This window comes from Martes martes, assembly GCF_963455335.1.
Source record: "Martes martes genome assembly, chromosome: 3".
In the NCBI taxonomy this organism is placed as follows: domain Eukaryota; kingdom Metazoa; phylum Chordata; class Mammalia; order Carnivora; family Mustelidae; genus Martes; species Martes martes.
Window position 1 is genome coordinate 125,447,818 of NC_137890.1, and position 13,636 is coordinate 125,461,453.

At 32.8% G+C, this 13,636-nt stretch overlaps 1 protein-coding gene across 3 annotated transcripts in view; it reads left to right on the forward strand.

Annotated features, from left to right (window-relative positions):
* LNPK (lunapark, ER junction formation factor) overlaps window positions 1-13,636 on the forward strand; it is a gene marked incomplete at its 5' end in the record, with an annotated part of 81,670 nt that overhangs the window by 58,353 nt on the left and 9,681 nt on the right. For 2 of the 3 annotated variants that reach the window (XM_080798738.1, XM_080798740.1), the window contains 3 exons: window positions 2,249-2,461; window positions 11,444-11,549; window positions 12,930-13,000. In XM_080798738.1, coding sequence (XP_080654864.1) covers window positions 2,249-2,461; window positions 11,444-11,549; window positions 12,930-13,000 — 390 coding nt within the window. The remainder of the gene's footprint in view (window positions 1-2,248; window positions 2,462-11,443; window positions 11,550-12,929; window positions 13,001-13,636) is intronic. The other variant, XM_080798739.1, reaches the window with a different exon arrangement.

A 13,636-nucleotide genomic window follows, 5' to 3' on the forward strand; every position in this document is an offset into this window, starting at 1 on the left:
TCTCCTTTTTCTGTCTAAATTTAGGTTCAGAAATTGTTAAGCCATGTCTCTTTCGTGGAATGCTAGACATGGTGTCCTTTGTTAACCTAGCTAGTTATAGACCTCAAATTTCAGTAGTTCATGAGTGATATGAGTGATGTATGTTAAAAGGGTACTTTAATTAATATTCCCAGGGTAGATTCACATTCAGAGAAAGCAGTTTCAAGTCTTTGTTCAAGAAGTGAAAGAATAATAATTACTTTTAATATAGTTTGATACATGTTAAAGTTTTACTTATCTGGATGAAAAATGTCATTTTTTTGGAGTTATCTTTTACCTGAAAATTGGCTAAAAAGTGATTTATAGTATTTGATACCTCGTTTTTTAAAAATTAATTTAAATGACCTAACCTTAATATAATTTCATTGATCTTAGTACCTTTTGCAATTTTTTTTTTTTTTTTTTTAAAGTAGGCACCACTGTGGGGCTTCAATTCACAACTCTGAAACTGAGTTGCATGCTTTACCAACAGAGCCAGCCAGGTGCCCCTCGCTACCTTTTACAGCATTTCATAGCTTTCCCAATGTGTATCCACCTTTTAAGAGTTCCTTTTGAGTAAAGATAATTAAGTAACCAGCTAATTTGCAGGAGATATTAGGATACAATTAGATCAGGTAAAATCTGAAAATTTCTGTATAAACTGCATGAAAAACAGCCAGATATAAAGGTAGTTCCATTTATATAATGATGATCTGCTTGTAATTTATTATTTTAGTGGCTAGGTTAGAGACTAAATTAAGAGCCAGAGGAAGATTAGTTGGTCTTGGTAATTACAGCTTACTAACTGGTCATTTGAAAATACTTTGTGTGAAAACACCATCATCTGAGATATTATGTATTTGATAAATGTGAACTATCAATACAGACATCATTTAATCCTTGTAACAATTCTATTAGTTAATATTATTATCCTAAATTTACAGATAAAGAGATGTTAATGAAGTTAGCCCATCTGAAGTCTTGTAATGCTGTAAGCTACAGCCAGGATTCTAACCAAACTTTTCTGCCAGATTGTAGTAAACTGAAGCCTGATGCTAGAGCTGTACTTTTAGTTGCAATGAACTCTTCATGAAAATCTTTAACTGTCAAATAGAGTCCAAATTTAAAATATTTTGCTTCTGGATGTATGCAATTTTACCAGTCATGCCAATTAAAATTTAACTTGTTTAGTTTTAGCCTACTGTTTCAGGATTTGTGATAATTTAAGTTAATATGTAGAATTAAAAAGCAATAAGCACTTCTTGAGATCTTACCATCAACATTCAAGTAAGGTATTAGTGGGAAGGGGAAATGATAGAATTGAATTTTGTGTTATGGAGTAGGGGATCATGAAACTTTCTGTAAAGGGCCAGATAGTAAATACAGTAAATGACTCTGACAGCCATATGATTTCTTGTAAAGAAATCTTCTTACAGCTCTTCTACAGCAGCTATAGACAATACATAAACAAAAAAGCATTGTCGTGTTTTAATAAAACTAAAAAAAGGGGCAGGGGCCTGGATCTGGCACATTTACCAGCCCCCGTTACAGAAAATCTTGCAATTTCTGCAACTAAAAGATAAGATTTATTTATGATGATACTGTTTATGCAGAGTGGAAGTTTTCCTTTACTGAATGTATTGGCAAAAAAAAAAAAAAAAAAATTACCAAAAAAACAATAATAGTATAAAGGAAATTGGGAATAGTACCTAATAGTGTAAAGACTACTTTTTCAGCATTTCTATGACTGCTTAGATTAAGTACCTCATAAATTATTTCATAATTCCAGAATATACTTATTCACTCATTTCTTAGAGTTAACATTTTTCTTATCTTGAAGAAAGCTGCCATTTTCATCGGAGTTTTCACAAATTCTGATAAACTTACTTTCCTTTATCATAAATTATGAAGATTTACCGTAAAAAGCCATGACGCATAATTGGGTGATGATTTTATTTTATTTGAATTTATTTTGAAAAGTGATATCTGTAGATAGACGTAGATCAAGGCTTTTGTGTAAATATATGTAGTTGGAAATGTAGGATCGGAAACGGAGTAATCTGTTATAGTCAGTTTTCAATGTCACATCTTACAAACTTCTTATAATGAGAAGTTTTGACCCTACAGATGCTTTCTGGTGCTCCAAAACTTTATTAAACATGAATCATTTTGTGGTATTGGCCCTTACGGATATGAAATAAAAAATGCACTTTTTAATTCTTATTCTCAGAGATTCGTCAGCGAACTGCAGCTCAGAGAAACCTTTCTCCAACACCACCAAGCTCTAGCCAGGGCCCTCCTCCACAAGTTCCAGTATCTCCTGGACCACCAAAGGACAGTTCAGCCCCTGGTGGGCCCCCAGAAAGAACTGTTACTCCAGCCCTATCATCAAATGTGTTACCAAGACGTCTTGGATCCCCTGCTACTTCAGTGCCTGGAATGGGTAAACAGAGCACTTAATGTTATTTACAGTTTATATTGTTTTCTCTGGTTACCAATAAAACGGGCCATTTTCAGGCAGTATGGAAATGGCATTTCATTTGGAAATAGCAGAGCAGTTATCTGATTAAGCAGGAGTTCCATATTCAATTAGCCATAACTCTTTACAGCTGGCACCTTGTGATACTGAAACCTATTTCTTGAGCTCATTTAACTGTTATGGCTTCTTTGTTTAAATGGCAATAAAACTTTGTAGTATTCTGTAGTCAACGGTATAGCATATCTTTTTATATTCTGCTTTAGAATGGCTCCAGATTTATATAAAATGGGGATAGAAGAGAACACTTCTGGAATATATTCATGGTTTTTGCTAAGCTCTTCACATGTATTTTTAAGCATGACAACATATTCCAGGAAGACTATTTCTGCATTGTGGTATACAATACTGTTGTTGTTAATATTGGCTGGTAGATTTTTCTTTTTCTTTTTTTTTTAAGATTTTATTTATTTATTTGACAGAAAGAGAGAGAGAGAGAGAGAGATCACAAGTAGGCAGACAGGCAGGCAGAGAGAGAAGGGGAAGCAGGGTCCCTGCTGAGCAGAGAACCTGATGCAGGCTCAATCCCAGAACCCTGGGATCATGACCTGAGCCGAAGGCAGAGGCTTAACCCACTGAGCCACCCAGGCATCCCTCGATTTTTCTCTTATTAAGCTATCGGACCTTAGTATTTTCTGACAGATACTTTAGCATAAAGTTCTATTAAATTAACAACTGCCTTTTCTATTTCATTTCTTTGGATTCTTTTTTTTCAGTGCAGATCTCTTTTTTCAAGGTAGATCTTTAGGGGAAGATCGCATTTTGGGAGCCTAATTGATTATATTACCCTGCAGCTTTCTTTTGGAGTGTAATGGGACATGGAAATCTAATGCTTCAGCAGATCACATTATTTTATATAAATTTCCATGTCAGTTTCTTGAATATGATAGTAAATTATTTACTTATTTTAGGATATTTAATTCTAATTTAAATTACCTTGGTATTTCATGACTAATTACTAACATAATTAATAATGATTTTGAGGCTAGTCAGTAGTTGATATCAGGTATTCAGGTCACTTACGATAAAAACAATCTAAATGTTACTGTAAGAGTATTTTTTCCCCCTGCCTTGCCTTCAAAGAAAAGGAGCATAAGATTTTAGAAAACTAAAAAACTATTAATTTATAAACAAATTTATAAACAAATTAATTTATAAACAAATTTATAAACAAAGCTGGCTACAAATGAAATGTATATAAATCACAACTTTTAAAGTAGTTATTGAAAAAATACTTGTAAACTTGACATATAATGATGTCACTTAAGGCAGCCATATATTTTGAGAAATTGAGAAAAATCAAGTTGATTGAAAATTATTTATCTTTCTCTGGTTATTTTATTGATTTGAGATACCCATAATTTGTGAAGTTCTTAGTGGTTTAATGGAAGAACTTTTTTTGTGTGAGAATGTGTGAATTATGTACATTTGTGTATCTGAGTTATAACGAAATCAAAGTTTAGCAACTTGTATAAAGTAATAAAAACTGTATTGCACATAAAGAATAGGGCTATAGAGGGAAAAATGGCCTAAATTTCATGATCATGTAAATAAAACATATTTTACTGAAGTTTTTAATTCATCTTCCATGTAAAAGACCTAAGTTGTGCATTGCCAAAAATATGAATGAGTTAAATGATTTCTCATAGAGAAGATTAATAATTCATTTTTTCATTGTGCCATATTTGTGGAAGAGAATCAATTTAATGTGTATTACCACAGAGTTCCCATATGTTTGAAAATTAATAACCAGCAGGTACTTGATAATTTGCCAAGTTGTGTAAAAATGACCAGTATTCCTACAATGATTGTTCTTGATGTTTGTATTAATTACTGTTATCTATAATAGCATAGATATGAGGATATTTTATTTTAAAAGTTATTAGTATGCACAGCATTTAAGATATTTTTATGAAATCTGTTGTTTTATGTATCCAGATTCCTTTATGGACATTTTCATTTTAAACATACAGAAGTTAAATATTCCAGCAAAAGTGAAATTGACTTAAATGCTTTTAAGATATCATTTGGCATACTTATTCAAGTTGAAAATTTGATAATGGGGGAATGACACTTAATGTCTGCATTCAAATTTACTTTTTGATTGTAAATGATTGAATGTTGTTAATACAAGTAAACTAACAACTTATCTGATGAAATCTGAAAAATGTTCTTGATTTGTTATACAAAGAACTTATTCTAGAACTTAAATTTCATTTGTTAATTGTTACAATTTGGACATCATTTGCCCTTTTTTAGATGGCAACAACTTCTAGGTTTGTGATTATTTACAAGGCAAATCTAAGGCAAATTTAAAGGCTTTTTATTAGCCTTTAAAATATTAATACAGTATTGCTATTCTAAAACTATTCTTGAGTACTTTAAAGTTTTGTCACAGGTGTTTTGAAAACCTTGTATCCTTATACTGTAAGGCTTAATCCAACAAGGCCTCTTTTTGATGCAAAGTCTTCTATGAGATCTCTGTAAACCTTCATTGCTGCCCATCTTATTGTTTATTCTGCCTTGCTTTACAGAGGCAAACATCACTTATTTATTTTATTCTCTCACTTTCTTCTCAGTGCTGCCTTCTGTGTTGTCTCTTAGTTCAGAGTACCTCCTACAAACAGTTCTCTTTCAGTTTTCAAGGATTGTGGAGTTACAATTCATAACTCTTTATTTTTGTTAATTTTTTTTTAAAGATTTTATTCATCCATTTGACAGACAGAGATCACAAGTAGGCAGAGAGGCAGGCAGAGAGAGAGGAGGAAGCAGGCTCCCTGCTGAGCAGAGAGCCAGATGTGGGGCTCGATCCCAGGATCCCAGGATCATGACCTGAGCCGAAAGCAGAGGCTTTAACCCACTGAGCCACCCAGGTGCCCCTGTTAATGTTTTTACATGATGTAAATCATTAATTAAAACTAGATTATTCTTCTACTCTCCATTTGTCTCTTCTGATATTGCCTAGTTTATTACATGAAGACAGTATATCTTTTTAGTTAGATCTTCAGTTTTTCTTAGCAGTGTTTTGTAGTGTGCAGTATATAGATTTTACACATTTTCTTGGTTAAATGTGTATGTAATTATTTACACTTTTTGAGCCTATTGCAAATGGCTTTGTTTTACTATCTCCAGTTATTCATTGCTAATATACTTAGAAATACAATTGATTTTTGTATATTAGTCTTCTATAATCTTGCTAAACTTAATAGTTTATTAGTTTTTTAGTAGATTTTATAGTATTTTCCATAGACTGTCACATTGTGAATAAAGATAATTTTTCTTCTTTTCTAATCTGGGCTCCTTTATTTCTCATTCTTGCTTATTACACAAGCTAGAACCTTTGGTAAAATGTTGAATAGAAGTGGCAAAAGTAGGGGAGCCTGGTGGGCTCAGTTGGTGGAGCTTGTCACGCTTCATCTTGGGGTTGTGAGTTCAAGCCCCACATTGGGTGTAGGGATTACTTTAAAATCTTTAAGGGGCACCTGGGTGGCTCAGGTCTTGGTCCCAGGGTTCTGGGATCGAGCCTGGCATCAGGCTCTCTGCTCAGTGGGGAGACTGCTTCCTCCTCTCTCTGCCTGCCTCTCTGCCTACTTATGATCTCTGTCTGTCAAATAAATAAAATCTTTAAAAAAAAATAAATAAAATCTTTAAAAAAAAGAAGGGGAAGTGGAAAAGCAGACCTTCTTCCTTATTGCTGATCTTAGGAGGAAAGCGGTTACCTTTTCACCATTCAGCCTGGTGTTAGCTGTAGGGTTTGTTGTTGTTTTGTTTTACATAGATAGCTTTTATCAGGTTGAGGACGTACCCTTCAATTTCTAGTTAGCTGAAAATTTTTATCAGTAATGGAGGGTGGATTTTATCAAACATTTTTAATGTATCTATTGAGATGCTCATATAGGGTTTTAGTTTATTTTTTGTTTTAACATCTGTTAATATAGTGAAATACATTGATTGATTTTTAAATGTTAGACTACCTTGCTTTCCTGGGATAAATCTGACTTAGTCATGGTATTTTAATTTTTGTATATATTGTTGGGTTTGATTTACTAAAAGTTTGTTAAAAATGTTTACATCAATGTTCCTTAAGGTTATTGGTCTGTAGTTTTTGTTTTTTTTTTTTCCTCTTGCAATGTCTTTTTTCTGGTTTGGGTATCAGAGGTATAAGAAGGTAGCCTCTCATCTTCAATTTTACAGAAAGTTTTGTGTAGAATTTATATTATTTTTTCCTTATGTTTGGTAGAATTTGCAGGTTGAAGCATCTGGGTCTGGTGTTTTCTTTGTGGAAGGTTGTATTATTTTTTTATTTGTTTTTAACTAAAGATTCAATTGAACAAAGCCTACAGACTAATATCTCTTAGGAACATAGATATAAAAAGTTCTTTATAAATTTTAGCATGTTGAATAATTATTTCTTGTTGAGTAAGCTGTGGTAATTTGCTAGTCTTTCAAAGGATTTCTCTATTTCATGTAACTTTTGAGTATATTGGCGTAGAATTACTTATAATATACTCGTAAACAATTTAGATTTATGCCATTTCTCTCATTCCTGATATTAGTATTTTGTATCTTCCCTTTTTTTCCCTGATTAGTCTGGCTAGAGGTTTATCAGTTTTGATATTCTCAAAAGAACCAGATTTTCTCTATTATTTTTGTATTTTCTATTTTATTTTTACTCTTTATTATTCTTTAATCCTGTTTATCTTGGGTTTCATTTGCTCTTCCTTTTCAGTTTCTTAAGGTGGAAGCTGAATTCATGAATTTTAGATTTATTCTCTTTTATAGATGTTTTAATGTTACAGATTTTCCTCTACCTACTGCTTTAGCTGCGTATCATGAATTTGATATGTTGTTTTTTCATTAAATGCTTTCTGACTTCCATTTTAATTTTTCTTTGCATCCTTGGTTATTTAAATGGATGTCGGTTAGAGATTTGGAGATTTTCTTGATGTCTTTCTGTTGCGGATTTCTAATTCAATTCTGTCATGGTCAGAAAACATAACTATGTATGGTTTATATCTTCTTAAATGTACTGAGGCTTGTTTTATGTCTCAGAATATCATCTGTCTTGGTAAATGTTTTATATTTACTTGAATATATATATTCTGTTCCTGTTAGGATCGAGTGGCTATAAATGTGAGGATAAGTTGGTAGCACATAGTGTTGTTCAGGTCTTCTGTATCATTACTGATTTCTGTGTTTATTCTTTCAGTTATTGAGAGGAAGCTGTTGAAATCTCCAACTGTACTATTTGTGTGTGCATATATAAAAATATATATATATAGTATTGTATATATATACACAAGTATATATATATATATAACATATATACACACACACTGTAGATATGTATTTGTCTATTTTTGTAGTTTCTGTTAATTTTTTGCTTTATGTGTTTTGATGCTCTCTTATGATACACATATATATTTAGGATTATTATGCTCCCTTGATGAATTGACTCCTTTGTCGTTATAAAATTGCCGTTTTTGGCGCCTGGGTGGCTCAGTGGGTTAAAGCCTCTGCCTTCAGCTCAGGTCATGATTCCAGGGTCCTGGGATCGAGCCCCACATCGGGCTCTCTGCCTGGCAGGGAGCCTGCTTCCCTTCCTCTCTCTCTGCCTGCCTCTCTGCCTACTTGTGATCTCTATCTGTCAAATAAAATAAATAAAATCTGTAAAAAAAAAAAAAATTGCCGTTTTTATCCCTGATAGTATTGTTTGCTCTGAAGTCTGCTCTGTTTGCCATTAATACAGATACTCCAGATTTCTTTTGATTAATGTTAGTATATTTATATATAGTTTCTATCATTTGTTTATTATTATTTTTAAAGGATTTATTTATTTTAGAGAGAGTGGGAGAACTTGAGTAGGGGGAGGGACAGAGGGAGAGAGAATGTCAAGGAGACTCCATGGGTCTCAAGCCCACAACCCTGAGATCACAATCTGAGCTGAAACCAAGTGTTGGACGCCCAATCAGCTGAGCCACCCAGATGCACCCTGTCATTTATTTTTAACGTATTTGTGTCTTTGTATTTAATTTTTTTCTTGTAAGCAACATATATCAGGTCTTACTTTTTTATTCTGACAATTTGTGGCTCAATAATAAGGATGTTCAGACTATGTACATTTAACAGGATTGGTATATTTGAGTTTGAGTTTAAATCTTCTATTTTATCTTTTTTTATTGCCTAAATAGCTATATTGCTTTTTCATATTAGTGGGTCTTTTGGGGTTTGCAGTGTATTTCTTTAACTTACGACAGGTTATCTTCAAGTAATATAACACCAGCTCACAAACAGTTTGAGAATCTGACAACAGTATACTTAACATTTCTCCTCTCTTGGCCTTTGTGCTATTGTTGCCATACATTTTACTTCAAAATACTTAATAAACCCTACAACAAATGATTATTTTTCCTTTAAGCTATCAATTATTTTTTAAGAGTTTTGGATATTTACCCACATGGTAACCATTTCAGTTGTTTCCTTTGTACTACCTCTTTCTGTGTGGTGTCATTTTTCTGTCTTTTAACATTTTTATAGTGCAGTTCTGCTAATGATGAATTCTTTCGGTTTTGTATGCTGAAAAGCCTTCATTTTGCTTTCATTTTTCTTTTTTTTCTTTTCTTTTTTTAAAAGATTTTATTTATTTATTTGACCGACAGAGATCACAAGTAGGCAGAGAGACAGGCAGAAAGAGAGGGGAAGCAGGCTCCCTGCTGAACGGAGAGCCCTTTGCAGGCCTCAATCTTAGGACCCTGAGATCATGACCTGAGCTGAAGGCAGAGGCTTTAACCCACTGAGCCACCGAGGCACCCTTGCTTTCATTTTTAAAAGATATTTTTACTAATACAGAATTCTAAGTGATAGTTTTTCTTTGCTTTGCTCTCTTTTGGTTTGCTTATTTTCTGGTGAGAAATCTGTCATTCTTACCTCTGTTTCTCTGTATAAAATATATCTTTTTCTGACTATGCTATGATTTTCTTTTTATCACTGGTTTTAAGTAATTTGATTGTCTTTGCCTTGGTGCAAAACTATGTTTCTTGTGCTTAGGGTTTGTTGATATTCTTGGATTTGTGGTTTTATAGATTTCATCAAATTTGGAAAATTTTTGTGCATAATTTCTTCAAGTATTGTTTTCTTTTCCCCCTCTTATAGACTCCAGTTATATCTACATTAGGCTGCTTCTTGTTGTTCCACAGCTTGCTGATAATTTATTTAAAATATTTTTAAGCTTTCCTTTGTGTTTCATTATGAATGGTTTCTATTACTGTATCTTCAAGTTTACTTCCGCACACCCTATAATGTCCAAACAGCTATTCATCCCATCTGCAGATTTTTCCTTCTAGACATTGTAGTTTTAATCTGTAGAAGTTCAATCTGGGCCTTTTGAATTTTTTTCCATGTCTTGACTACCACACTGAATCTTTCCTCTAGATTCTCAATCATATTGAATATGGTCATAATAAATGTTTTAATATATTTGTATATTAATTCTATAAACTGTCATTTCTAGGTCATCTTTGGTTGATTTTTCTCGTGGGTTGTATTTTCCTGCTTATTTGCATATCTAATAATTTTTGATCTGATATCAGGCATTACGAATTTTATCTTATTGAATGCTAGATGTTTTTATGTCCTTATACAAAGGTTCTCTGACTACATAATCCAGTAACCTGTGATTTATGATGTTTTCCACTTTGGCTGGTGAGAACATGCAGCACTTTGACTCCATGTGAACACTGTTACCTTTAATATTTGGGGGCAGTTTTTTCTGTGTACTCAAGATGGTTTCAATATACACATGCACCAGTCAGTAAGATGTTGAACAGTCTTGGAGCTCCTCTGTAGATCTTTGGTGTTCTTGGTCTCTGCATTCTCTTTCTATGAACCTGCCTTGGTCTTCCCAGAGTTCCAGCTTTATCTCCTCAAACTCAGGGATGCTTATACATTTCAGCTGATTTACCCTTCCTGAGCTGTTGCCTGGAAATTTTCTCCAGGCAACAAGTTGAAGCAGTTGTAGGACTCCTCTTATTCTCTTTTGGTCTCTTGGGGATCTTTAGCCTACATTGTTTGATACCCAGTGTCTTAAAAACTGTTTCATGATATATTTTGCACAGTATTTTAGTTAATTTAGGTGGGAAGGTAAATTTGATCCTGTGACTCTATTATTGCTCCAAATAGAAGTCCCCTAATCTTCTAATTTGTTATTACATAAGATTTTAGGAGTCTGGACATTTTATTTATTTATCTATCTTTTGAATGTTTTATTACTTGTATAATCCTACAAAAATATATCTAGTTTTATCTACCCATACATGTATATACATGTTTTTAAATTTTTAATTTATTTTTAAATTATTTTTTAAGTTTTAATTAACATACAGTGCAATTCAGTAGAATTCAGGAATTGAATTCAGTGATTTGTCACTCATATATAACACCCGGTTCTCTTCACAACAAATGCCCTCTTAATAAGATTAGTTTAAAAAAATTAGAAAAATTTTTAAAAAATTAGTTTGGGAGGTGGGTGGGTGAGCCTGGTGGTGGGTATTATGGAGAGCACATATTGCATGGAGCCCTGGGTGTGGTGCATAAACAATCAATTCTGGAACACTGAAAAGAAATAAGATAAAATGAAAAAAAATTAGTTTGTACAGAGCCCAACATAGTTTCATTTCTTAATAGTTTATGTTGATGGTTTTGACCTAGAACTTAATTTAACATTTTTTTGTAGTATAATATTTTTAATGAAAACTTGAATGCTCTGAAGAGATGTATTTTTCTTTTGTTAAAATCTTTCAGAAGTTCTGACAAGCATGGGTAGTACTTGGTAACTGAATTAAAATTTAAATGTATTTTATACAAATACATAAATATTTCTTTATTTATTAGGTCTTCATCCTCCGGGTCCACCGTTAGCAAGGCCCATTCTCCCGCGAGAAAGAGGTGCTCTGGATAGAATTGTTGAATATTTAGTTGGTGATGGTCCACAGAACAGGTAATACTTATTAAAGTGGTAGGTAAATAAAAATGAGGAAAAAGTTTATTGGTCAGGGTGTGTGTGTGTGTGTGTGTGTGTATGCAGTAGATGTTCTACAGTTCTGTGGCTCCTATTTCCTGATTTTAGAACATAATAGAATATTTTATAGCCCTGCAAAGAGTGCAAAGAGTACATATTCAGTTGTTTTTCATTAAGAATTTAGATAAGTATCTAGATAAAATATAGCAAAATATATAGAGAAAACAAAATAATATTGTATGACATTTTATTTTTTATTATTTATTTTTAAAATTTTATTTTATTTTTTCAGTGTGTATGACATTATTTTTAGAGAAACTGTGTCATTTCATGAAACTTTTAAGCTTGAAGAGCAAACAAATAGTGAAAACTTGGTAGGCTGTAAGAAATGGAGTTTTATAGATGTCCGTGGTAGAATTGGTGATGGTGATGATTTTAATAACGATGAAGACAATTTGCATATGTTTGACACTTTTAGTTCTCAAAATGCTTTTCCACTTATTGTCTTATTTGATTTTTATAATAACCCGAAGAAGATAGGGATGATGTGAGCAGAGCAACTGTCATAGTGTAGACTTCTAAAAAATACTTAGGATAGTAGAGTAGATATTGACAAGGTTATGGTGAATATTATCATTTAAATAAAAGGACTGAATTTAATGTTAGTATTATAAATTATATGTATATATTTATATATATATTTAATGTTAGTATTATAAATTATATATATAATATATAATTATATATGTATATATAATATACAATTATAAATGATATATTATTCAAAACAGACAAGTTGTTATTTGATAGGGCCAAGTATTTGTTAAGCGTGTACACAGAGAACAGAGAGAGTATATAAATAGAAAATGAGGAAGATGTACAACTGGGATAGGTATAGAAATCATGATATATGTGAAGTTAACCTTTGGATTGGACTAAGCAAATTAAATTCATTTCTTTATACAGATTTCTCAGAGGTTTTAGTAACATTCATTGTGAATCTCTAAGGGGTTCTATCTTTTCCAGTCGTATCTGGCCACAGATTTGGGGTCTGTCATCCCCAGATGAAGTAACTCAAATTTAAGTGTTCTGTCATTGGATATGTTTAACTTAGTAAGGATATATTCATTTAACTTTGCTTAGTTTGTTTTTAATTTGGTGTATAAATTATATTTTAAAAGGGCTGAAGTTTTGACTTATATTTAAAGAGTATTGTTCATTGTTTACTACGTAACATCTAAACTGTTACGACATATTCTGCTATGCTAAAATATAAGTTAGCTGTAATGGCTAAAGTAGCCTTTCCATGGGCTTTGTCTGCATTTGTAACTGATATGTTTATTTTTCCTTTTCTTATAGGTATGCCCTTATATGTCAGCAGTGTTTTTCTCATAATGGCATGGCTTTGAAAGAAGAATTTGAATACATTGGTAAGAGTTATTGGGCAGTTAGATTTAAATATTTTACTCTTAAATATTTCATTCTATGCCAGTTCCTATGTAATGTCACATTGTTTTAGGTGCTATCCCTGTATATATTTTTCAGGCATATTGTTCTTATTTTAGAACACAGAGCAAAGCAGGAAAAACAATGCAGTTGTTTTCCTCAGACAGTGTACAACTTCTAGGTCAGTTTTCTCAAACTTCACTGTGTATCAGAATCACCTGAAGCACTTTTAAAGATTATCATGCCCAGGGGCGCCTGGGTGGCTCAGTGGGTTAAGCCTCTGCCTTTGGCTCAGGTCATGATCTCAGGGTCCTGGGATTGAGCCCCGCATTGGGCTCTCTGCTCAGTGGGGAGCCTGCTTCCCGCTCTCTCTCTGCCTGCCTACTTGTGGTCTCTCTCTCTCTGTCAAATTAAAAAAAAAAAAAAAAAGATTATCATGCCTAGGACCCACCTATGAAGAGTCTGTTTTAATTGGTCTGAGGGGAGGGGGACAGGTTTTTCTTGTTTTAAAAGTACCTCAGATGATTCACATGTGCAGCTACTATTAAAAAAATACTGCACTTAATTAATTATGCTACATTTTCTTGGGCAAGTGAGCAGGGTTCTGGATTTTAAAATAC